The following is a 25,768-nucleotide window of genomic DNA, read 5'->3' on the forward strand; positions in this document are numbered from 1 at the left end:
TCTATTACAGGCCCCCTCCCCCTTATAACTGTCCTGTACCTATCACTCCTCTATTACAGGGACCTCTCACCCTATAACTGTCCTGTACCTATCACCCCTCTATTACAGGGACCCCTCCCCTATAACTGTCCTGTACCTATCACCCCTCTATTACAGGACACCCTCCCCCTATAACTGTCCTGTACCTATCACCCCTCTATTACAGGACCCCTCCCCCTATAACTGTCCTGTACCTATCCCTCCTCTATTACAGGGACCCCTCCCCCTATAACTGTCCTGTACCTATCACCCCTCTATTACAGGGACCTCTCACCCTATAACTGTCCTGTACCTATCACTCCTCTATTACAGGGACCTCTCACCCTATAACTGTCCTGTACCTATCTCTCCTCTATTACAGGGACCCTCCCCCTATAACTGTCCTGTACCTATCACCCCTCTATTACAGGACCCCCCCCCCCCTATCACTGTCCGGTACCTATCACCCCTCTATTACAGGGACCTCACCCTATATCTGTCCTGTACCTATCACCCCTCTATTACAGGGACCTCACCCTATATCAGTCCTGTACCTATCACTCCCCTATTACAGGGACCCCTCACCCTATAACTGTCTTGTACCTATCACCCCTCTATTACAGGGACCCCTCACACTATAACTGTCCTGTACCTATCACCCCTCTATTACAGGGACCTCTCACCCTATATCTGTCCTGTACCTATCACCTCTCTATTACAGGGACCTCTCACCCTATATCTGTCCTGTACCTATCACTCCCCTATTACAGGGACCCCTCACCCTATAACTGTCCTGTACCTATCACCCCTCTATTACAGGGACCTCACCCTATATCTGTCCTGTACCTATCCCTCCCCTATTACAGGCCCCCCTCTCCCTATAACTATCCTGTACCTATCACCCCTCTATTACAGGCCCCCTCCCCATATAACTGTCCTGTACCTCTCACCCCTCTATTACAGGGCCCCCTCTCCCTATAACACTCCGTTGACAGGTGTATGTATATCTCTCTTCCCCACAGTTCGATCTGCTTGTTCCATTAATAACGGAGGCTGCAGCCATATCTGCCTCCTCTCTCCCCACCCGAAAGGCCACAGCTGCGCCTGCCCCACGGGGGTTAATCTGCTTGGAGATGGCAGGACCTGCTCCTCAGGTAAGTTCCACGTGTACACTGGTCTGACACTGTGTGTATAGTGACACTGTGTATAGTGACACTGGTCTGATACTGTGTATAGTGACACTGGTCTGATACTGTGTATAGTGACACTGGTCTGACACTGTGTGTATAGTGACACTGGTCTGATACTGTTTATAGTGACACTGGTCTGATACTGTGTATAGTGACACTGGTCTGATACTGTGTATAGTGACACTGTGTATAGTGACACTGGTCTGACACTGTGTGTATAGTGACACTGGTCTGATACTGTGTATAGTGACACTGGTCTGACACTGTGCGTATAGTGACACTGGTCTGATACTGTGTATAGTGACACTGGTCTGATACTGTGTATAGTGACACTGGTCTGATACTGTGTATAGTGACACTGTGTATAGTGACACTGGTCTGACACTGTGTATAGTGACACTGGTCTGACACTGTGTATAGTGTATGTCTGTGATGCCCAATCTCTGCTGTCGTTGTGGTCACATTTTGCTCTCGTCCTTGTCGCTCTCTTTCCCTCACTCTCTCTCTCTCTCTTATCCTTGTCGCTCTTTCTCTCTCATCCTTGTCGCTCTCTTTCCTTCGCTCTCGTCCTTGTCGCTCTCTTTCCCTCACTCTCTCTCTTATCCTTGTCGCTCTTTCTCTCTCATCCTTGTCGCTCGCGCTCTCTTTCTCTCTCTCTCTCTCTCTCATCCTTGTTGCACTCTCTCTCATCCTTGTTGCACTCACTCTCATCCTTGTCACGCACTCTCTCTCATCCTTGTTGCACTCTCTCTCTCATCCTTGTTGCTCTCTCTCTCTTGTCACGCACTCTCTCTCATCCTTGTCACTCTCTCTCTCTCATCCTTGTCACTCTCTCTCTCTCATCCTTGTCACTCTCTCTCTCTCATCCTTGTCACTCTCTCTCTCTCTCTCATCCTTGTCACGCTCTCTCTCATCCTTGTCTCTCTCTCTCTCTCATCCTCGTCACGCTCTCTCATCCTTGTCGCTCTTTCCCTCTCTCTCGTCCTTGTCGCTCTCTTTCCTTCTCATCCTTGTCACTCTCTCTCTTATCCTTGTCGCTCTCTCTCATCCTTGTCGCTCGCGCTCTCTTTCTCTCTCTTTCTCGTCCTTGTCGCGCTCTCTCTCGTCCTTGTCGCGCTCTCTCTCGTCCTTGTCGCGCTCTCTCTCATCCTTGTCGCGCTCTCTCTCGTCCTTGTCGCGCTCTCTCTCGACCTTGTCGCGCTCTCTCTCGTCCTTGTCGCGCTCTCTCTCGTCCTTGTCGCGCTCTCTCTCGTCCTTGTCGCGCTCTCTCTCGTCCTTGTCGCGCTCTCTCTCGTCCTTGTCGCGCTCTCTCTCGTCCTTGTCGCGCTCTCTCTCGTCCTTGTCGCGCTCTCTCTCGTCCTTGTCGCGCTCTCTCTCGTCCTTGTCGCGCTCTCTCTCGTCCTTGTCGCGCTCTCTCTCGTCCTTGTCGCGCTCTCTCTCGTCCTTGTCGCGCTCTCTCTCGTCCTTGTCGCGCGCTCTCTCGTCCTTGTCGCGCGCTCTCTCGTCCTTGTCGCGCGCTCTCTCGTCCTTGTCGCGCGCTCTCTCGTCCTTGTCGCGCGCTCTCTCGTCCTTGTCGCGCTCTCGCGCTCTCTCGTCCTTGTCGCGCTCTCGCGCTCTCTCGTCCTTGTCGCGCTCTCTTGTCTTTGTCGCGCTCTCTCGTCCTTGTCGCGCTCTCTCGTCCTTGTCGCGCTCTCTCGTCCTTGTCGCGCTCTCTCGTCCTTGTCGCGCTCTCTTGTCCTTGTCGCGCTCTCTTGTCCTTGTCGCGCTCTCTTGTCCTTGTCGCGCTCTCTCGTCCTTGTCGCGCTCTCTTGTCCTTGTCGTGCTCTCCCGTCCTTGTCGCACTCTCCTGTCTTTGTCGCTCTCTTGCTCTCTTGCTCTCTCTCGTCCTTGTCGCGCTCTCTTGTCCTTGTCGCGCTCTCTTGTCCTTGTCGCGCTCTCTTGTCCTTGTCGCGCTCTCTCGTCCTTGTCGCGCTCTCTTGTCCTTGTCGCGCTCTCTTGTCCTTGTCGCGCTCTCCCGTCCTTGTCGCGCTCTCTTGTCCTTGTCGTGCTCTCCCGTCCTTGTCGCACTCTCCTGTCTTTGTCGCTCTCTTGCTCTCTCTCGTCCTTGTCACACTCTCTCGTCCTTGTTGCTCTCTTGCTCTCGCGCTCTCTTGTCCTTGTCGCGCTCTCTTCTTTCCTTGTCGCGCTCTCCCGTCCTTGTCGCGCTCTCCCGTCCTTGTCGCGCTCTCTTGTCCTTGTCGCACTCTCCTGTCTTTGTCGCTCTCTTGCTCTCTCTCGTCCTTGTCACACTATCTCGTCCTTGTCACACTATCTCGTCCTTGTCACAATCTCTCGTCCTTGTCGCTCTCTTGCTCTCACACTCTCTCGTCCTTGTCGCTCTCTCCCTCTTGTGCTTGTCGCTCTCTCTCTCTCTCTCATTCTTGTCACTCTCTCCCTCTCTCTCGTCATTGTCGCTCTCCCTCATCATTGTCGCTTTCTCTTTCTCGCTCTCTCTCGTCCTTGTCACTCGCTCTTTCTCTCTCTCGTCCCTGTCGCTCGCTCTTTCTCTCTCTCGTCCTTGTTGCTCGCTCTTTCTCTCTCTCGTCCTTGTTGCTCGCTCTTTCTCTCTCTCGTCCTTGTCGCTCGCTCTTTCTCTCTCTCGTCCCTGTCGCTCGCTCTCTCTCTCGCGCTCTCTCGCGCTCTCTCGCGCTCTCTCTCTCACCCCTCCTGCGTCCCCTCCCTCTCAGGAATGGATCGCTTCCTTATCTTTGCTCGGCGGACAGATATTCGCTCCGTCTCTCTGGATATCCCATATTTCGCGGATGTTGTGTTTCCCATCAATGTGACCATGAAAAACACAATTGCCATTGGCGTGGATCCCTTGGAGGGTGAGTGATCGGGGTGATTGGTATACAGTATGTTCACTTTAGTGTGTAACGGTGAGGGATTCCCTGGTGGGGAGGTCTCGGGGTTCTACACGGAGGGTGAGTGATCGGGGTGATTGGTATACAGTATGTTCACTTTAGTGTGTAACGGTGAGGGATTCCCTGGTGGGGAGGTCTCGGGGTTCTACACGGAGGGTGACTGCTGCAGTGTGTGATGGGTCCCTGGCTGTGTTGATCAGGTGATTGCTTGGTGAGGGGGTCTCTAACTGTGCCGGTCTCCTCGCAGGGCTCGTATACTGGGCAGACAGCACCCTGCGGAGAATCAGCAGAGCAGCTCTGGATGGGTCCGATCACCAGGACATAATTACCACCGGTAACTTCATCACACTCTTCCTCAGGGGGTCCAAGTGTGAGGAGGGGGGCTCTTTCAGCGGGAGGGGTCTTTTAATTTCTCTCTCTCCACTGCAGTCATGTTGCCCGCTCGTGCGTCATTATTCTTCCTTCTCTCTCTAGGCTTGGTGACCACAGACGGTCTTGCAGTAGATGCGATTGGCCGGAAGGTGTACTGGACGGATACAGGGACCAATCGGATCGAGGTGGGGAATCTGGATGGCTCCATGCGGAGGGTGCTTGTGTGGCAGAACCTGGGCAGTCCCCGAGCCATAGCCCTGTACCACGAGATGGGGTGAGTGCCCAGTCCCCGAGCCATAGCCCTGTACCACGAGATGGGGTGAGTGCCCAGTCCCCGAGCCATTGCCCTGTGCCACGAGATGGGGTGACTGCCCAGTACCCGAGCCATTGCCCTGTGCCACGAGATGGGATGACTGCCCAGTCCCCGAGCCACTGCCCTGTGCCACGAGATGGGATGACTGCCCAGTCCCCGAGCCATTGTCCCGTGCCACGAGATGGGGTGAGTGCCCAGTCCCCGAGCCATTGCCCTGTGCCACGAGATGGGATGACTGCCCAGTCCCCGAGCCATTGCCCTGTGCCACGAGATGGGATGACTGCACAGTCCTCGAGCCATTGCCCTGTGCCACGAGGTGGGGTGACTGCCCAGTCCCCGAGCCATTGCCCTGTGCCACGAGATGGGATGACTGCCCAGTCCCCGAGCCATTGCCCTGTGCCACGAGATGGGATGACTGCCCAGTCCCAGAGCCATTGCCCTGTGCCACGAGATGGGATGACTGCCCAGTCCCCGAGCCATTGCCCTGTGCCACGAGATGGGATGACTGCACAGTCCTCGAGCCATTGCCCTGTGCCACGAGGTGGGATGACTGCCCAGTCCCCGAGCCATTGCCCTGTGCCACGAGATGGGATGACTGCACAGTCCTCGAGCCACTGCCCTGTGCCACAAGATGGGGTGACTGCCCAGTCCCCGAGCCATTGCCCTGTGCCACAAGATGGGGTGACTGCCCAGTCCCAAGCCATTGCCCTGTGCCACGAGATGGGATGACTGCCCAGTCCCCGAGCCATTGCCCTGTGCACAAGATGGGGTGACTGCCCAGTCCCCGAGCCATTGCCCTGTGCCACGAGATGGGATGACTGCCCAGTCCCCGAGCCATTGCCCTGTGCCACGAGATGGGATGACTGCCCAGTCCCCGAGCCATTGCCCTGTGCCACTAGATGGGATGACTGCCCAGTCCCCGAGCCACTGCCCTGTGCCACTAGATGGGATGACTGCCCAGTCCCCGAGCCACTGCCCTGTGCCACGAGATGGGATGACTGCCCTGTGCCACGAGTCTCCTTTCGGTAAAAAAAACCTACTTGCATCAATTACCCTTCCAGAGCACATGGCCACTGATATAAAGAAGTGGTGGCCATTTTTAAATCCCCAATTGTCCTAAATAACACCTGGTGCTTCAGACTTTCCATCTGCTACACGGCTGTGTTCCAGCATTGCACCATGTTCCTGATCTGTCAACGAGTATCCGGCATGGGGTTTATATTCTGCTACTCCCCTGCTGACCTGTGCGCTTTTACAGGTACATGTACTGGTCAGACTGGGGGGAGAACGCCAAGCTGGAGCGGGCAGGAATGGATGGCTCCGACCGCATGGTTCTGATAAGCCTGAACCTAGGCTGGCCCAATGGGCTGGCAGTGGACAAGGCTGGATCGCAGCTACTGTGGGCAGACGCACACACAGAGGTACGGTCAGGGAGTGACTATTGAGTGCTCAGGAAGGCATAAGTAAGCTAGAGTTTGGGATGAGGATGCAGATGAAGTGGGGTCTCTGTATTATGGGAAGGGGATTAGCACACAGAATCACTTCCCCTCCATGCTTTCCCTTCCTCTCTCCGGTAGTCTTTATATGTTGGCATCTCTCTGTGTCTCCCTCTGCCTCTTTATCCCCTCCGTACATTATCTGTCTCCTCGCTGTCTCTCCCGCCTCCCAACCTCACTCCCTCCCACGTTCCCCAGAGAATAGAGGCCTCCGATCTCATGGGGCGGAACAGAAGGATACTGGTGTCTCCGGTCCAGCATCCGTACGGTCTGACTCTGCTGGACGCGCACATATACTGGACAGACTGGCAGACGCGCAGCATCCAGAGGGCAGATAAGGACACTGGGGGGAACGTCATTGTGGTCCGAGACAACCTACCCGGACTCATGGACATTCAGGCGGTGGACAGGACACGTCCCCTCGGTCAGTCCTCAAATCTTTCTTTCGGCCTTATTCCTCGCGTCTTCTTTTCTTTTGTACTTGCATTTGGTCTCACCCCCATGTGCTCTTCCCCGCCCCTGTCCCCCCTCGCTGCACCCTTTGGGCCTCGCTACGTCCCTCCGGCGCCCTCCTCCCGGGCCTCACTGCACCCTTTAGGCATCGCTGCGCCCATCCGGCGCCCTCCCGGGCCTCGCTGCGCCCATCCGGCGCCCTCCCGGGCCTCGCTGCGCCCATCCGGCACCCTCCTCCCGGGCCTCGCTGCGCCCATCCGGCGCCCTCCCGGGCCTCGCTGCGCCCATCCGGCGCCCTCCTCCCAGGCCTCGCTGCGCCCATCCGGCGCCCTCCCGGGCCTCGCTGCGCCCATCCGGCACCCTCCTCCCGGGCCTCGCTGCGCCCATCCGGCGCCCTCCCGGGCCTCGCTGCGCCCATCCGGCGCCCTCCTCCCAGGCCTCGCTGCGCCCATCCGGCGCCCTCCTCCCAGGCCTCGCTGCGCCCATCCGGCGCCCTCCCGGGCCTCGCTGCGCCCATCCGGCACCCTCCTCCCGGGCCTCGCTGCGCCCATCCGGCGCCCTCCCGGGCCTCGCTGCGCCCATCCGGCGCCCTCCTCCCAGGCCTCGCTGCGCCCATCCGGCGCCCTCCTCCCAGGCCTCGCTGCGCCCATCCGGCGCCCTCCCGGGCCTCGCTGCGCCCATCCGGCACCCTCCTCCCGGGCCTCGCTGCGCCCATCCGGCGCCCTCCCGGGCCTCGCTGCGCCCATCCGGCGCCCTCCTCCCAGGCCTCGCTGCGCCCATCCGGCGCCCTCCTCCCGGGCCTCGCTGCGCCCATCCGGCGCCCTCCTCCCGGGCCTCGCTGCGCCCATCCGGCGCCCTCCTCCCAGGCCTCGCTGCGCCCATCCGGCGCCCTCCCGGGCCTCGCTGCGCCCATCCGGCGCCCTCCTCCCGGGCCTCGCTGCGCCCATCCGGCGCCCTCCTCCCGGGCCTCGCTGCGCCCATCCGGCGCCCTCCTCCCGGGCCTCGCTGCGCCCATCCGGCGCCCTCCTCCCGGGCCTCGTTGTGCCCCTCCGGCGCCCTCCTCCCGGGCCTCGCACTGCCCCCGAGCCTCGCTGCCCCCCTCCGGCGCCCTCTTCCCTGCCCCTTTGATACATGTAATAGCAAAGCTTCTGCCCCTTACAGGGTATAACAAGTGTGGGGACAGAAATGGGGGCTGCTCCCACCTGTGTCTGCCGAATCCCACCAGTTATTCTTGCGCCTGTCCCACTGGTATCCAGCTGAAAGAGGACGGGACGACATGTGACCCCTCCCCGGACACCTACCTGCTGTTCTCCAGCCGGGGGTCCATACGCAGGATCTCGCTGGACACTGATGACCACACAGATGTGTACATCCCCGCCCCAGAGCTGCACAATGTCATCTCCCTGGATTACGACAGCGTGGAGAGCAAAATCTACTACACCGACGTCCTGCTGGATGTGATCAGGTGCTGAGCAGGGCCGGCAGGGAAGGGGTCAATGATCGGAAAGGGGATGTGTTAAGATTAACCCTCGCAGTGACCTGCGGGTTAGAGGGCTGATCCGGTGACACCTGTGGTTATTGGAGCAGTAGTGCGCAGTGACAAGGTTCACGTATGAGTGTGCGTATATATATATATATATATTACAGCAGTAATACACGTCATCGTGGGAATAAGCGCCACAGGCATACAAACAAATAGTGGGGGAAAGGAGTCCCTGCCCCGAAGAGCTTACAATCTAAGGTTCAGTAAATGCATATATATAGATATATATATAGATATATATAGCAATTAATCAATTAATCTTCCAATAGTATGCCTATTAGAGGATATTGATCAATACAACCAGTCCAGGTGAATTGGAAAAAAAGGATTTGGAGAAGATGGCTCAAATAATTCCTGGGTTCAAATTCCTGGGGTCTGAGCAGCTTCTGCGGAATAAACCGAGTTCCAAGGGATCTAAAAACAAACAAACCGCAGAAGCGCGCGCCCCGCGGTGTTACCGTGTAATGCGTTTATTAGGCTGAAGAAACCACACTCACAAACAAATGTATTTTTTCTACAATGCGATTTTAATACATTTGTTTGTGAGTGTGTATTTGTAAGGTTTCTTCCACCTAATAAATGTATTACACTGTTATGCACTGTGGGGCGCGCTGCTGCTGTTTGGTTTTTTATATCTATATATCAGCAAATTAAGCTGCCAAAATGCTTCATTAAAAAGGTGTATTTTAAGATATTGAAGGGTAGGGCATTCCAGAGGCGTGGGGCAGTGAGAAAGGAGGGTTTTAGGGCTTTAGATATAAAAGGGTTAGACAGAAGACATCCCTTAGCAAGAGGCGAGCAGGTGTATAACGAGATATTAGGGTGAGATGTGAGGAGGGTATAGTGAGATAGGGTGAGATGTAAGGAGGGGCAGAGGGGTGTATAGTGAGATATTAGGGGGAGATGTAAGGAGGGGCAGAGGGGTGTATAGTGAGATATTAGGCTGAGCTGTAAGGAGGAGCAGAGGGATGTATACTGAGATATTAGGGTGAGATGTAAGGAGGGGCAGAGGGGTGTAGGGTGACATGTAAGGAGGGGCAGAGGGGTGTATAGTGAGATATTAGGGTGAGATGTGAAGCGGGTATAGTGAGATAGGGTGAGATGTAAGGAGGGGCAGAGGGGTGTAGGGTGAGATGTAAGGAGGGGCAGAGGAGGGTATAGTGAGATATTGGGGTGAGCTGTAAGGAGGGGCAGAGGGGTGTATAGTGAGGTATTAGGGTGAAATGTAAGGAGGGGCAGAGGAGGGTATAGCGAGATATTAGGCTGAGCTGTAAGGAGGAGCAGAGGGATGTATAGTGAGATATTAGGGTGAGATGTAAGGAGGGGCAGAGGGGTGTAGGGTGACATGTAAGGAGGGGCAGAGGAGGGCATAATGAGATATTAGGGTGAGCTGTAAGGAGGGGCAGAGGGGTGTACAGCGAGATATTAGGGTAAAGCACTGAGTACATCGTTGGCACTATAATAATAAAATTAGACATCCACACAAGAAGTAAGTAATACGGGATTTAACCCTGTGCGTGCCCTAGGTCGTAGGTACATTATGGGTTCTGGCACCCTGGATGCCCTAAGTAGAGCCCCCCCCCCCGGTTCCTATGGGGAGGGGCGTCCTGAGCTATGGAGCGATCCGGACATGATCGGCATTGGGGGGGCGGGGGGGTGTGTGACTTCTCCCTTTCTGTTCCATCAACAGTGATGGAGCAATCACATGATCGCGAGTTCCGGAGGGGCCGTGTGACGCTGGGCCCCTCCGGCACCCAAAGGGTTAATAGGAAGCCAGGCGAGGGACCCCCCCCCCCCCCCCCCCGGAGAGATTCGCTTCTCAAAGAGCGACGCTGTTACTTCATTAAGCAGATGAACTGTTTATGGCACAGCACTGTGGGCCTTTAGTAGTAGGGCAAGGGTTAATACCAGAACGGAGTACAAGCAGCGACAGTCTGCAGACGTGAAGCGGTTCATGGAGCGATGCTCTGCGGGGCTCTGGGATGGTGTGAGATGCTCCTCTCTGTAAGCGATGTCAGCCGGTGGCTGTGTTCCTTTCAGGCGGGCGGATCTGAACGAGCGATGCTCTGCGGGGCTCTGGGATGGTGTGAGATGCTCCTCTCTGTAAGCGATGTCAGCCGGTGGCTGTGTTCCTTTCAGGCGGGCGGATCTGAACGAGCGATGCTCTGCGGGGCTCTGGGATGGTGTGAGATGCTCCTCTCTGTAAGCGATGTCAGCCGGTGGCTGTGTTCCTTTCAGGCGGGCGGATCTGAACGAGCGATGCTCTGCGGGGCTCTGGGATGGTGTGAGATGCTCCTCTCTGTAAGCGATGTCAGCCAGTGGCTGTGTTCCTTTCAGGCGGGCGGATCTGAACGAGCGATGCTCTGCGGGGCTCTGGGATGGTGTGAGATGCTCCTCTCTGTAAGCGATGTCAGCCGGTGGCTGTGTTCCTTTCAGGCGGGCGGATCTGAACGAGCGATGCTCTGCGGGGCTCTGGGATGGTGTGAGATGCTCCTCTCTGTAAGCGATGTCAGCCGGTGGCTGTGTTCCTTTCAGGCGGGCGGATCTGAACGGCAGCAGCATGGAGACGGTCATCGGCGAGGGGCTGAAGACCACGGACGGGCTGGCTGTAGACTGGGTGGCCAGAAACCTGTACTGGACGGACACCGGACGGAACACCATCGAGGTGTCACGGCTTGGCGGCCAGTACCGGAAGGTGCTGATTAATAACAGCCTGGACGAGCCTCGCGCCATCGCGGTGTTCCCGAGGAAGGGGTGAGAACCGCCGGGGCGCTGGGGTCAGATCTGTTTCACTACTTGGGGTGGTAATAATAAAAGAGGGTACGCAAAAAACTAAGCTATAGAGCTATATACATACATATATACATACATATATACATACATACATATATACATACATACATATATACATACATATATACATACATACATATATACATACATACATATATACATACATACATACATACATACATATATACATACATACATACATACATACATATATATATACATACATATATACATACATACATACATATATACATACATACATACATACATACATATATACATACATACATACATACATACATATATATATACATACATACATACATATATACATACATACATACATACATACATATATACATACATACATACATACATATATATATACATACATACATATATACATATATACATATATACATACATACATACATACATATATATATACATACATACATACATACATATATACATACATACATACATACATACATACATATATACATACATACATACATACATGTTTACTACCTGACCTGTTGGTGGCCCTTGAGGACTGGATTTTGTCATCCCTGCAGTAGAGCAAAATATTTCAAGTATAAAAGAAAAAATACACGTGTAACACCCCTATAAACACACAAGCAGGGCTGGCTGGCGGTTCAATCAGTTCACTCGCACAGAGGCCCCCCGTGCTCACAGAGGCCCCCCGCGCTCACAGAGGCCCCCCGCGCTCACAGAGGCCCCCCCCGCGCTCACAGAGGCCCCCCCCGCGCTCACAGAGGCCCCCCCCGCGCTCACAGAGGCCCCCCCGCGCTCACAGAGGCCCCCCCGCGCTCACAGAGGCCCCCCGCGCTCACAGAGGCCCCCCCGTGCACACAGAGGTCCCCCCGTGCACACAGAGGTCCCCCCGCGCACACAGAGGTCCCCCCGCGCACACAGAGGTCCCCCCGCGCACACAGAGGTCCCCCCGCGCACACAGAGGCCCCCCCGCGCACACAGAGGCCCCCCCGCGCACACAGAGGCCCCCCCGCGCACACAGAGGCCCCCCCGCGCACACAGAGGCCCCCCCGCGCACACAGAGGCCCCCCCGCGCACACAGAGGCCCCCCCGCGCACACAGAGGCCCCCCCGCGCACACAGAGGCCCCGCCGCGCACACAGAGGCCCCGCCGCGCACACAGAGACCCCCCCGCGCACACAGAGGCCCCCCCGCGCACACAGAGGCCCCCCCCGCGCACACAGAGGCCCCCCCCGCGCACACAGAGGCCCCCCCGCGCACACAGAGGCCCCCCCGCGCACACAGAGGCCCCCCCCCGCGCACACAGAGGCCCCCCCCCGCGCACACAGAGGCCCCCCCCGCGCACACAGAGGCCCCCCCGCGCACACAGAGGCCTCCTGCGCACACAGAGGCCCCCCCCCGCGCACACAGAGGCCCCCCCGCGCACACAGAGGCCTCCTGCGCACACAGAGGCCCCCCCCGCGCACACAGAGGCCCCCCCCCGCGCACACAGAGGCCCCCCGCGCTCACAGAGGCCCCCCCGTGCACACAGAGGTCCCCCCGTGCACACAGAGGTCCCCCCGCGCACACAGAGGTCCCCCCGCGCACACAGAGGTCCCCCCGCGCACACAGAGGTCCCCCCGCGCACACAGAGGTCCCCCCGCGCACACAGAGGTCCCCCCGCGCACACAGAGGTCCCCCCGCGCACACAGAGGTCCCCCCGCGCACACAGAGGCCCCCCCGCGCACACAGAGGCCCCCCCGCGCACACAGAGGCCCCCCCGCGCACACAGAGGCCCCCCCGCGCACACAGAGGCCCCCCCGCGCACACAGAGGCCCCGCCGCGCACACAGAGGCCCCGCCGCGCACACAGAGACCCCCCCGCGCACACAGAGGCCCCCCCGCGCACACAGAGGCCCCCCCCGCGCACACAGAGGCCCCCCCCGCGCACACAGAGGCCCCCCCGCGCACACAGAGGCCTCCTGCGCACACAGAGGCCCCCCCCGCGCACACAGAGGCCCCCCCCGCGCACACAGAGGCCCCCCCCGCGCACACAGAGGCCCCCCCGCGCACACAGAGGCCTCCTGCGCACACAGAGGCCCCCCCCGCGCACACAGAGGCCCCCCCGCGCACACAGAGGCCTCCTGCGCACACAGAGGCCCCCCCCGCGCACACAGAGGCCCCCCCCGCGCACACAGAGGCCCCCCCGCGCACTCAGAGACCCCCCCGCGCACACAGAGGCCCCCCTGCGCACACAGAGGCCCCCCCGCGCACACAGAGGGCCCCCCGCGCACACAGAGGCCCCCCCGCGCACACAGAGGCCCCCCGCGCACACAGAGGCCCTGCGCTCTTCCCCACAACTCTTAAACTGATTGCTGGGGAAGAGCGCGAGGCCTCTAAGTGTCCCCTACCTTCTCTATGGCTACTCCTGCTCCTTATCTCTGCAACTTCGCAGCATCACATTGCCATGACAACGTGCCGTCACAGCGATGAGGAGGGGAGGAGATGCCGGAGAAGGTGCCATGTTGGGTGGGGAGTGATTTAGGAGACAAGCTGGAGAGAAGATTTTAGCTTGCATGCGATGTTGTGAGGGGCATTTGGTTTGGGTCCCAAGTTTGAAGTGGGTTTTGTTTACGTTCTCACCATTGCAGTTTCATTTTCTGGACTGATTGGGGTCATGTTGCTAAGATCGAAAGAGCTCACCTGGACGGCTCTGACCGCAAGACCCTCATTAATACCGACCTGGGGTGGCCCAACGGGCTGACGCTGGACTATGACACTCGCAGGTCAGTGCCCACCTCACCTGCTGTGGTTGGTGCTTCCATTATTCCAAGGTGACCAAACTGCAGGTCAAGCCTTCTCTCTTCTTGCAGGATTTACTGGGTGGATGCCCACCTGGATCGTATCGAGAGTTCTGACCTGAACGGGAAGCTCCGGCAGGTGTTGGTCAGTCAGATCTCCCACCCTTTTGCCCTTACGCAGGTGAGCGCTCCGTGTCTACCTGTTGTCTCTTCCCATTTTGAGTATGTGGTCCTCCTTGAACTTGCCTAAAGCATTCTTCCAGTTCACCCGTGCCCAAGAGGATTGAGAAATATGCCACTGAAATGTCATGTTAACCAGTTGCAACGTCAACTAGAACAAAGGGAGAGGAGGACCACGTGGTCCTATCTGTGGCATCATTATCACATGTGAGGAGATGAGGGGCGGGTGTGTGGGCATCTGGGGATCTCTATGGTTGGTGATAGGTAGGAGTGGGTGTCTGGTACCCGGGTACATACTATGGTTTTTCCCTTAATAGGAGGGTCGCTTTATCTACTGGACGGATTGGCAGACCAAGTCCATCCAGCGGGTGGATAAATACTCTGGGCGGAACCAGGAGACTATTTTGGGGAATGTGGAGGGGCTGATGGACATTATCGTGGTGTCGGCTCACAGACAGACAGGTACCACGGGCACCTCCAAGGGTGTGAAGTATCCCTGTGCCTCCCTTTCTTCTCCTTCAATCTCACTCTTTCTGTTTTCCCCACTTCTCTCCCTCTGTTACGTATCCTTTCTCTCCCCTCTTTCCATTTACTGTTGTCTTTCACACTCCACCTCATTTTGCTCTCTCCCTGCTCTGCCTCTCTCCCTGCTCTGCCTCTCTCCCGCTCTGCCTCTCTCCCTCTCTCCCTGCTCTGCCTCTCTCCCTGCTCTGCCAATCTCCCTGCTCTGCCTGTCACGGTGACTTTATGACAGGCTGTAATTTACACAAAAATATATAATATATATATATATAACTGGGTTTGAACTGGGACGAGACTTAGATATGATAAAATATAATTTATTCCTTGATAAAGGTGAACACACAAAATATACAAATAACAGGCAAAATATAGTCACTTACTTAAGGTTTAGGACAAGAAAGTCATCAGTTTACAGGATTGGCCATTTGTTCCATAATTCAGGTTCAGATGTAGTCATCACAGCAATACATGCAGGACACACGCAGAACATGAAGGACTTTTGCATGAAGACATGAAGGACAATAGCCATAGGCTGAGTCTGGTTCTTATACAATTATTTCCCTTTGAACACCACCTAAACCCAGCCCCTCTCATAAATCAGTGGTGAAGTTGACAGTTTTCCTCAGAGTAAAACTCCTCCCACCCCACGACGTTTAAAAACTGCTTATCCCTATCTAAATAACTTCATAACTTCAGTTCAGTAGTACTTACTGGCATGCAAGACATATTAATACATTCCGTCACACCTGACGCTCCCAAAGAGACTAAATATTACAGTGTAATATTAAAATTAAGAGAGATATTAATATCTGTCTGTTCGAACCGGCTAAACATCAGGTGTTTGTAACCGTTAGTTGTGGGTATGTCCCATGAATACACATATGTAACTCTTAGCATGTTCAGCCAAGGACATCTCATAATATTCTTATATTTAATAAGGTCACTCATTCTGATTTTCTTCTTGGGTAGCCCTACCCCTTGCCCCATCAATAAATCCTTTGAAGCAGGGACCCCTGGGGGGGGGGGGGGGGACATTTGTCCCCTGTGTTATGTTTATTCTTGCAGGATACCTTCGTTTGTAAGTGTGAGTTTTAACGCTCACAACCCACTCCAGTTCCTGGGTCCCGCATAAACAATTAGGTAATTAGCCTTTGATCACCAGGCTATGTAAATTCTAGCAAGCTGTTCTGCTTGCATAGGCAAGTGACCCAGCTCATAGGTGTCAAAACATTTGGTTCTGGTATGCATAACATTTGTTCCTTAATGCATTACAAAGGCAGGCAGAAACAATAGCATCCTGCCTGTACATTTTAAAACTGCAACAGAAAGGCACTTTATCAAAAATATATGTTTCCCTTATGACAAAGTTATATTTTTAATAGGTGTGTTCTTGGGGGGTTACCCTGAGGCTGCACACCAACAATCAGGGTGCTGGCTCACTACGTTCCTACATTAGCAGTCTTAACGGAACGGCTCCTGTTATTCAGCCCTGCAGGTAGTGACTAGCCTGCCAAAATAGGGACAGCAATGCATATAATATTAACCCCTTAAGCCCCAGTGTGTGTGTTATGCAGACACTGATATAACAATAATACATGGGAGCAAGGGAATATACATTTTCATGTTATAACAAGGGTTGAATCACATTTCTGGACCTCAGCCCAGTTAACCCCTTGTCTCCCTGGTGAGGTTAGAGGGTGGCCAATTGGGGTGTAACCCCTTTAATCCCGGGCCAAATCCTCACGAACGTCACACTGCCTCTCTCCCTGCTCTGCCTCTCTCCATGCTCTGCCTCTCTCCCTGCTCTGCCTCTCTCCCTGCTCCGCCTCTCTCCCTGCTCCCCCTCTCTCCCTGCTCCCCCTCTCTCCCTGCTCTGCCTCTCGACCTCTCTCCCTGCTCCCCCTCTCTCCCTGCTCTGCCTATCCCTGCTCTGCCTCTCTCCCTGACCCCCTTCTCTCCCTGCTCCCCCTCTCTCTCCCTGCTCCCCCCTGCTCTCCCTGCTCTCCCTCCCTCCTTGCTCTGCCCTAGCGTTCTCCCTTTCTCTCCATCGCTTCCTTCTCTCCATGCTTCCCCTCCACCTCTCTCCCTGCTTCCCCTCCACCTCTCTCCCTGCTTCCCCTCCACCTCTCTCACTGCTTCCCCCCCCACCACTCTCCCTGCTTCCCCCCCCACCTCCCTGCTTCCCCCCCCACCTCCCTGCTTCCCCCCCACCTCCCTGCTTCCCCCCCACCTCCCTGCTTCCCCCCCACCTCTCCCACTGCTTCCCCCCCACCTCTCTCCCTGCTTCCCCCCCACCTCTCTCCCTGCTTCCCCCCCCCCACCCTCTCTCCTTGCTCTGCGTCTCACTCTCCCTCCTTTTCTGCTCTCCCCCCCCTCAGGTAGTAACCCCTGTGGAGTGAGTAACGGTGGCTGCTCCCACCTCTGCTTCGCTCGTACCAGTGATTTTGTGTGCGCCTGTCCTGATGAGATGGACTCGGAGCCCTGCTCCCTCAGTGAGTGTTCTCACCCCTTATACTGCTCTCCCCCTTATACAGCTCCTTCAGTGAGTGTTCTCACCCCTTATACTGCTCTCCCCCTTATACTGCTCTCCCCCTTATACAGCTCCCTCAGTGAGTGCCCTCCCCCCTTATACAGATCCCTCAGTGAGTGTTCTCACCCCTTATACTGCTCTCCCCATTATACTGCTCTCCCCCTTATACAGCTCCGTCAGTGAGTGTCCTCCCCACTTATACAGCTCTCCCCTTTATACAGCTCCCTCAGTGAGTGCCCTCCCCCTTATACAGCTCCCTCAGTGAGTGCCCTCCCCCCTTATACAGCTCCCTCAGTGAGTGCCCTCCCCCTTATACAGCTCCCTCAGTGAGTGCCCTGCTCTTTATACTGCTCCCCCATTATACAGCCCCCCCAGTGAGTGTCCTCCCCCTTATACAGCTCGCTCAGTAAGTGCCCTGCTCTTTATACAGCTCCCTCAGTGAGTGCCCTGCTCTTTATACTGCTTCCTCCCCATTATACAGCTCTCTCAGTGAGTGTCCTGCTCTTTATACTGCTCCCCCCCCATTATACAGCTCCCTCAGAGAGTGTCCTACCCCCTTATACAGCTCCCTCAGTGAGTCTCCTGCTCTTTATACTGCTCTCCCCATTATACAGCTCCCTCACTGAGTGCCCTGCTCTTTATACTGTTGCCTGCCGCCCCCTGTAGGCAGCGCACTCACTCTCACACAATCCTCTCTTGGGAGTAGGCAGGGAGTGCTGTTTTGCCTCCTGCAGCTTCCCTCCCTGCTTAATCCCTGCATACTCCTGTCTTACAGTCCCTGGATTTCTGGCTTCGGCTCCAGTGCCAACAGACAGCAGCGGGAGGAGCTCCGGTTCCTTCAGCCCCAACACCCAGAGCGGGCGAGGGGACAGCACTCTGGGGGTGACGAGAGGAAGGTATGGGAGCACGGAGACTGCCTGGCATTGCTGTGTGGGATGGTATAGGGCGGTGTCACTGTGTGCCATCCCGATGTCTTCCTCACCTGCCCAATCCCTTCCTCGCCCAACTCCCCATCTCTCTGACCAGTCCTCTCTCCTTTCCTGCAGCTGCTCAGACCAGGAGGCATCGCGGGGGCTCTGTGAGCCCAATGGGGCAGTGCCAGCCAGTGCCGGTGAGGGCAGCAACAGGAGGCAAATGTTTTGGTGTGATGTGGGCCGAGTATAGGGTGTTATCTATGAATAGATGTAAGGGGGGATATAGGGTGCCTATAAGTGCATGTTCTAAGCTGCAGGTTAGCTTGTGTATGGACGTGTGGTTAATACTGGAGTATGGGGTGTGATCTATGAATAGATATAAAGGGGGGATATAGGGTGTCTATAAGTGCATGTCCTAAGCTGCAGGTTAGCTTGTGTATGGACGTGTGGTTAATACTGGAGTATAGGGTGTTATCTATGAATAGATGTAAGGGGGGATATAGGGTGTCTATAAGTGCATGTCCTAAGCTGCAGGTTAGCTTGTGTATGGACGTGTGGTTAATACTGGAGTATAGGGTGTTATCTATGAATAGATGTAAGGGGGGATATAGGGTGTCTATAAGTGCATGTCCTAAGCTGCAGGTTAGCTTGTGTATGGACGTGTGGTTAATACTGGAGTATGGGGTGTGCACACGGTGGGTGGTGTCTGAGTGATCATCTCCCTGATGGTTCGGTGTCTCTTTAGGGGACAGGCTACGTGTGCCGTATATCATTGCTGGGTCTCTGTCTGTGCTCTGCCTGCTCCTGCTCCTCTCGGCTCTGCTAATCTACAGGTCAGTGCCCCCCATCACCTTGCCCCCCGTTTCTGACTAGTCCCCCTCACTGTCATGTCCCACCCTAATCTCCGTCTCTCACAGGCACCGCCGTGCAAAGCTGTCAGACCCCGGCCTGGGCACTCTCACTTACAGTAACCCCTCATACCGCACGTCCACTCAGGAGGTAAAGATCGAGGCTGTGCACAAAGCCGCCCCGTGCCACCTGCAGCGACACCGCAAAGAGGTGAGGACTGGGGAAAGTGTGTGTGTGTCAGTGCAAAGAGGTGATGACTGGGGAAGTGTGTGTGTTTGTGTATGTGTGTCAGTGCAAAGAGGTGAGGACTGGGGAAGTGTGTGTGTGTGTGTGTCAGTGCAAAGAGGTGAGGACTGAGGAAGTTGTGTGTGTGTGTGTGTGTGTGTGTGTGTGTCAGTGCAAAGAGGTGAGGACTGGGGGTGTGTGTGTGTGTGTGTGTCAGTGCAAAGAGGTGAGGACTGAGGAAGTGTGTGTGTGTGTGTGTGTCAGCGCAAAGAGGTGAAGATTGGGGAAGTGTGTGTGTGTGTCAGTGCAAAGAGGTGAGGACTGTGAAAGTGTGTGTGTGTGTGTGTGTCAGTGCAAAGAGGGGAGGACAGGGGAAGTGTGTGTGTCAGTGCAAAGAGGTGAGGACTGGGAAAGTGTGTGTGTGTGTCTTTATTTCTAAAGCGCCATTAATGTACATAGCGTTTCACAGTAGTAATACATGTGACAATCTTATAAATAACAAATAATACAAATAACAGGTCTGTGCCTGAGAATGAGGGTCTGTGTCAGAGTTTTAGCAGTCAAGAAACAGAGGAAAGGGCGAGTTTTTGTAATATTGCGGAGGAAAAAGCAGCAGGTTTTAGATATGTTTTGAATGTGAGCGAGGAGTAGAGTGTGACCCCTAGGCAGCGTACCTGCGCCACTGGTTGTATGACTGAACTTCCAACAGTAATGTGGAAGGAGGTAGTAGGGCCAGATTTGGGAGGAATTAGGAGGAGCTCTGTTTTTGACATGTTGAGTTTAAGTCGGCGGAGGACCATCAAGGATGATATCGCAGCGAGACATTCAGAAACTTTGGTCTGTATAGCAGGTGGAAGGTCAGGGGCTGAGAAGTAAATTTGTGTGTCATCAGCATAGAGGTGATATTTGAACCCAAGAAATGTGATTAGGTCACCTAGAGAGAGTGTACAGAGAAAAGAGGAGAGGTCCCAGAACAGAGCCCTCTGGTGCCCCCACAGAGAGATCGATAGAGGAGGAGGTTTTAGCAGAAGATACACTGAAAGTACGATGGGAGAGGTAAGAGGAGATCCAGGATAGAGCTTTGTTACGAATACCAAGGGTATGGCGAATGTGAAGGAGAAGAGGGTGGTCGACGGTGTCAAATGCTGCAGAGAGGTCGAGTAATATGAGCAGAGTGTAATGACTTCTGTCTTTGGCAGCATGGAGGTCGTCAGTTATTTTAGTGAGGGCTGTTTCAGTGGAGTGAGCAGTTCAGAAGCCAGATTGTAGATGGTCTAGGAGAGAATAGGTGTTGAGAAAATGGAGCAGGCGAGAGAATACAAGACGTTCAAGGAGTTTAGAGGCAAAAGGCAGGAGGGAGACAGGTCGATAGTTGGAAAGACAGGTAGGGTCCAGCTTGCTGTTTTTGAGTAATGGTATGACTGTTGCATGTTTGAAGGAGGAGGGAAAGGTACCCGAGTAGGAGGAGGAGTTACAAATCTGTGTGAGCGTAGGGATTATAGTACTGTAGGAGCAAGAGGTTTTAGGAGATGGGAGGGAATGGGATCAATAGGGCAGGTGGTAGAGGGAGAAGAGGATTTCAACAGTGACACATCCTCCTCTATGACAGCAGAAAAAGAGTCAAGGAAGGAGAGTTTGGAAGAGGTGTAGGATGGGAGGAGAAAACAGGAGATGTCCTGATGTATGTATTCCACCTTATCCTTAAAATAGTCAGCAAAGTCCTGAGGTGAGATGGAGGAAGAAGAGGCAGCTGAGGGTGGTTTGAGTAGAGAAGAGTCGGCTTGGATTAGATTTGTGCGTTTTGAATAGTGAAGAAAAGTAGGTTTGTTTAGGCTTTTGAGAGGGCAGAGTTGAAACAGGACAGCATAAATTTGTAGTGAAGGAAGTCTGCGAGTGTGAGATTTCCTCCAGAGACGTTCAGAGGAACGAGTGGAGGAACGCAGCATGCACGTGTGGGAATTTAGCCTGGGTCTGGGGTTAGAAGGGCGAGAACGACAGAGAGAAAGCGGGGCATGTAGATCGTGAGGACAGGGCAGAGTTGTAGTTCCTGACCAGGTTGTCAGGATCTGGAGCAGAACTGAGAGAGGAGAGGGAGGAGCGTAAAGTGGAATCAAAAGCTGGGTAGGTTAATAGAGCGCAGGTCTCGGCAGAAACGAGGGATAGATGGAGATGGAGAAGCGAGAGAGAGAAAATGAGATGAGGTGATGGTCAGAGAGAGGAAAGGGGGAAATGGAGGAATCCGAGAGAGAAAAGTTTTTAGTGGAAACCAGGTCTAGGTAGTGGCCATCCTTGAGGGTGCTGGCTGCAGTCCACTGTTGAAGGCCAAAAGAAGAGGTTAGAGAGAGAAAGCGGGAGGCCCAAGGGAGAGAGGGGTCATCAATGTGGCAGTTGAAGTCCCCAAGGAGAAGAACAGGGGGGAGTCTGAGAGAAAGAAAGAGAGCTAGGATTCAAAGTGAGAGAGAAAGGCAAAAGGGGGATGAGTAGAGGTAGGTGGGCGATAGATTACCGCCACATGGACCGGGAGAGGAGAGAAGATCTGGACAGTGTGAGCCTCAAAGGAGGGAAAAGCAAGAGAGGGAGGAATAGGAAAGGTACAGTAACGACAGCGAGAGGAGAGGAGTAGCCCCACGCCTCCACCCCTGCCATCAGGGCGCGGAGTGTGGGAGAAGGAAAGGCCACCATGAGAGGGCAGCTTCCAGAGCAGAGTCAGACTGAGTGAGCCAGGTCTCAGTTATAGCAAATAGGAGCAGAGAGTGAGAGAGAAAGAAGTCATGCACAGAGAGGAACTTGTTAGAAAGGGAGCGAGCATTCCAAAGGGCACAGGAGAAAGGGAGAGAGGGGGGAGGGTGGCAGGTGATGGGTATGAGGTTAGAGGGGTTGGCACCAGAAGGAGTAGACATTGCATGTGGCAGGCGAGGACGAGCTCATGTAGGAATAAGGCAGGGACCAGGATTGGGAGAGATATCCCCAGAAGCAAGGAGGAGAAGCATGGAAAGAAAGAGAATGTGTGAGGATGATTTGTAGGGGTGTATTTTAGTGCAGGGTGTATAGCTGTGTGGTGACAGAGGGCGCAGGTAAGAAAGGAGTTCATGTGAACTGAGAAGTGGTGAAGATAGGAGAGATGGAGATATATGAATAGAGTTAGAGACATACTGAGGCTGTAGAAAGAAGTGTGTAATTTGAGAAGAAGTGAGGCCATAGCAAATATAAATAGTAAAGTGCTGAGATGTGCAGTCTGAGATAGATAATATCCTCCTTTCCAGCATAGTTCAAATTCAGGAATCAGGGCCAGTAGGCGTTGTGTTGTCCATTTATTCTCCCCTTTTGAACTCCCTGTTAAACTCCACTTTGTAAGCTACTTAAAATGGGCTACTTGAAACAAGGACTGCTTTAAAATCTAGCTGCAAGACAGCATAGGCTGCTGTGCTTTTAGTTATATAGCTCTAAAAAGTCACGTGACTGAATTAAGTTCAGCCCAGCCAGCCTAATTAGCACATGTGAGGCACCTTAAAACAAATGGTATTTCTGAACAGGTTGTTGTCCTGCTTTAAGTGTTACAGGCTGAATTTAATTAAGAGACACATCAAGGGGCGATTGGAGACAGGATTCAAATATAGGTTTTTACGTAGATTATTACATGTTGCATTTACTAAAATACACACATCAAGGGGTGATTGTGTGTGTGTCAGTGCAAAGAGGTGAGGACTGGGGAAGTGTTTGTGTGTGTTTGTGTATGTGTGTCAGTGCAAAGAGGTGAGGACTGGGGAAGTGTGTGTGTGTTTGTGTGTGTGTGTGCGCGCACGCATTGAGGGTGCGTGTGCATGTTTGTGCACGCACGGAGGGCAGGGCTGGTGTGTGCGCGTGGAGAGCAGTGCAGTGTGTGTATATGGAAGGGATGGCGGTGTGTGTGCTGTGGAACTATGTGATAGGTGAGAGCATAAAGGTGTGTGTGTGTGTGTGTTTGTGGTGGGGAGCCGTGTGACGTGTGTGTATGTTGTGGGGTGCTTGTCACTGTGTGGAAGTTGCAGGCATTAGCACACTTTTGAAAAGGACGCATGGGTCACTTCCCCTGCACCTGTCTGACTAAGTCACACTGTCTCGCCCGGCAGCGCTCTGCTCCCCCTGACAGTCTCTCTCCTTTCCTCTTCTGAGTCCTGCCGTCACACACACAGGTATCAGAGGCTGCTGCACGATAGTGACTCCCGTTATGCCCTTCTCACCCTCCTCTACCACCCTCAGCCCCTTAACACCTTGTCCCCTCCTGCCTCTCTATCCACTCAGTCTGGGTGCTGTGAGTGTTGACATGTGCTGCTTCTTCCCATCTGACTCGCTCTCTTTATTCCCTGCGTCTCTTTCTCACTGTCCCTCTATGTCTTTTTCTCCTTTCGTCTCTCTCTTCTCCACATGGCTGGAAGTGTTGAGTTCTCTCCTGCATCCCGCTTCTTTCCTGTTTCTTTTGCCTACTCTCACTCTTCAAACCGTGTGGATTTGAGCAACTTCGCTTTCTCACGCTCCATTTCTCTCTCTCTCTCTCCCTCTCACTCCATCTCTCTCTTTCGCTCCATCTCTCTCTCTCTCTCCCCATCTCTCTCTTGCTTCATCTTTCTCTCGCTTCATCTCTCTCTCTCTCTCGCTCCATCTCTCTCTCTCTCCATCTCTCATCTCTCTCTCTCTTGCTTCATCTTTCTCTCCCTTCATCTCTCTCTCTCTCTCTCTCGCTCCATCACTCTCTCGCTTCATCTCTCTCTCGCTCCATCTCTCCATCTCTCTTGCTCCATCTCTCATCTCTCTCTCTCTTGCTTCATCTCTCTCTCTCTCTCTCTCTCTCTCTCGCTCCATCTCTCTCTCGCTCCATCACTCTCTCTCTCTCGCTCCATTGCTCTCTCTCTCGCTCCATTACTCTCTCTCACTCCATCTCTCTCTCACTCCATCTCTCTCTTTCTCGCTCCATCTCTCTATCGCTCGCTCTCCGCACAACAGAAGGTAAGGTCATTCTCTCCTTCCTCACTCCCCTACTCTCCCCTCAGGCTTCTCCTGACAGTGGTTACACCAAAGAGAAGATTCGGATCTTAGAGGGCTTCGGTTTGCTGTCAGGGGAGGAGTGTGACTGGGACGACCTGAAACAGGTGAAGCCGTCTCGTGGCAGCATCCTGCGGGACCATGTGTGTATCAAGACGGACACGGTGTCTCTGCAGGCCAGTACCGCCTCTCTTGACCTGACCGAGACACAGCAGCTACTGCAGGAGGAACAGTCTGAGAGCGGCAGTGTCACGCTGCCCCCTAGCCCTGAACGCCACGTCTCGTTGTCCGACACGGGCTGGAGCGGCAAGCACATACCTTCCACCGAGAGCGAGGTGTGAGGCACCGGAGGACATGAGATGGGGGAGGACGGGATACATGAAGTCTGTTGACTCCTTCCCAACATTACTCAACTAATCAGAAGGCATAGTATCTTGTGTGGGCGCTCGGCTCCCTCCCTCCCTCTTTGGATGAAACTGGACTTCAGTTCTGTTGTTTGGGGCTATGTGAGGGGGGCACAGGAGGGAGCCGGCATTCTGGGAAAGATTTTATGTGTGCACACCGAGTCCTCCTGTGTAACATGCCCCTGGCTGGACTAACCTCTAGGACTCTCTCACTGTTGGGCAGAGGTGATTTGGTGCCTCTGTGGGGGAGGACACTTCAGTTGTCACGTGTTGGTGTTATGACCTGGATGTGCATCTCAGCGGGGTTATTTGGTGCATGTGAAGACAGAAGTGACGAAAAACAGTCAAGAGGTCACCACACCTGCGTTTGACCTCTGTGACCTTGGCGATACGTGTTCTGTTCCCAGATGCCACTTGAGCCATTGGCGGTGGCTGCCCTTTGCAATGTGGCATTGGGTAACAGGGTGACATTGACCTGGGTCTTCCCATGCAGTGACGGTCTCTGCCCACTGCTCAAACGTTGGGTGGATACTGTGACTTTTGCCAAATCTCCCGACATCTGGACCAGAATCCCCAGGAATGCAGGAATACGTATAACGAGTAACTTGCACAGCACTGCGGAGCGTTGCGCGTGGACTGGCCTGCACAGCACTGCGGAGCGTTGCGCGTGGACTGGCCTGCACAGCACTGCGGAGCGTTGCGCGTGGACTGGCCTGCACAGCACTGCGGAGCCTTTCTCTGGAGATCCCACCAGCACACAGAGGGTTAAGCACTGATTCTCAGAGGAGATTTAAAAAAAAAAAAAAAATCTAATTTTTATACTAAGCCGGAAAAAAAAGAAGAAAAAAAATTCAGGCGGCAGTGGGCGGGGGATCATTTTGTAATGTTTTTAACACCGATTTTTGGGTATGATTTTTCTATTTTATTTAACCTCTAAGTTGGTTATTTTAGAGTTATGATAACTTAATATAAAAATAGATTTTCGTACCCCCGTTTCTTTGTCTTGAGGGTTGCTAGATGCCTGGGGGGGAAGGAGGAGGTGTGTGTGTCTGTGAGTGTGTGTGTCTGTGAGTGTGTGTGTCTGTGAGTGCGTGTCTGTGAGTGCGTGTGTGTGTTGCAGAAACGGAGACTTGGTAGATGAGACCCTCTGACCTGGCCCAGGTTTCAGAGCTGCTGTCAACCGTGCGTAACAGTGTGGTTGTGTGAAACGCGTAGGTGCATTTTTACCTCTGCAATCCATCTGATTTA

At 54.3% G+C, this 25,768-nt stretch overlaps 1 protein-coding gene across 2 annotated transcripts in view; it reads left to right on the plus strand.

The window, feature by feature from the left end:
* Nucleotides 1–25,507, plus strand: part of LRP4 (LDL receptor related protein 4) — an 82,132-nt gene extending 56,625 nt beyond the window's left edge. Inside the window, exons 22-39 of one of the 2 annotated variants that reach the window (XM_075583801.1) lie at nt 1,041–1,172; nt 3,935–4,075; nt 4,359–4,445; nt 4,586–4,757; nt 6,055–6,217; nt 6,491–6,716; nt 7,907–8,210; nt 10,824–11,042; nt 13,728–13,862; nt 13,950–14,058; nt 14,375–14,519; nt 16,958–17,071; nt 17,885–18,005; nt 18,156–18,220; nt 18,769–18,856; nt 18,941–19,082; nt 23,207–23,269; nt 24,125–24,257. In XM_075583801.1, coding sequence (XP_075439916.1) covers nt 1,041–1,172; nt 3,935–4,075; nt 4,359–4,445; nt 4,586–4,757; nt 6,055–6,217; nt 6,491–6,716; nt 7,907–8,210; nt 10,824–11,042; nt 13,728–13,862; nt 13,950–14,058; nt 14,375–14,519; nt 16,958–17,071; nt 17,885–18,005; nt 18,156–18,220; nt 18,769–18,856; nt 18,941–19,082; nt 23,207–23,248 — 2,405 coding nt within the window. In that variant the 3' untranslated portion in view covers nt 23,249–23,269; nt 24,125–24,257. Of the gene's footprint in view, nt 1–1,040; nt 1,173–3,934; nt 4,076–4,358; nt 4,446–4,585; nt 4,758–6,054; nt 6,218–6,490; nt 6,717–7,906; nt 8,211–10,823; nt 11,043–13,727; nt 13,863–13,949; nt 14,059–14,374; nt 14,520–16,957; nt 17,072–17,884; nt 18,006–18,155; nt 18,221–18,768; nt 18,857–18,940; nt 19,083–23,206; nt 23,270–24,124 lie in introns of both variants that reach the window. The other variant, XM_075583800.1, reaches the window with a different exon arrangement.
* Nucleotides 25,508–25,768: the final 261 nt, after the last annotated feature.

Source organism: Ascaphus truei, unplaced genomic scaffold (assembly GCF_040206685.1).
Source record: "Ascaphus truei isolate aAscTru1 unplaced genomic scaffold, aAscTru1.hap1 HAP1_SCAFFOLD_380, whole genome shotgun sequence".
Lineage (NCBI taxonomy): Eukaryota > Metazoa > Chordata > Amphibia > Anura > Ascaphidae > Ascaphus > Ascaphus truei.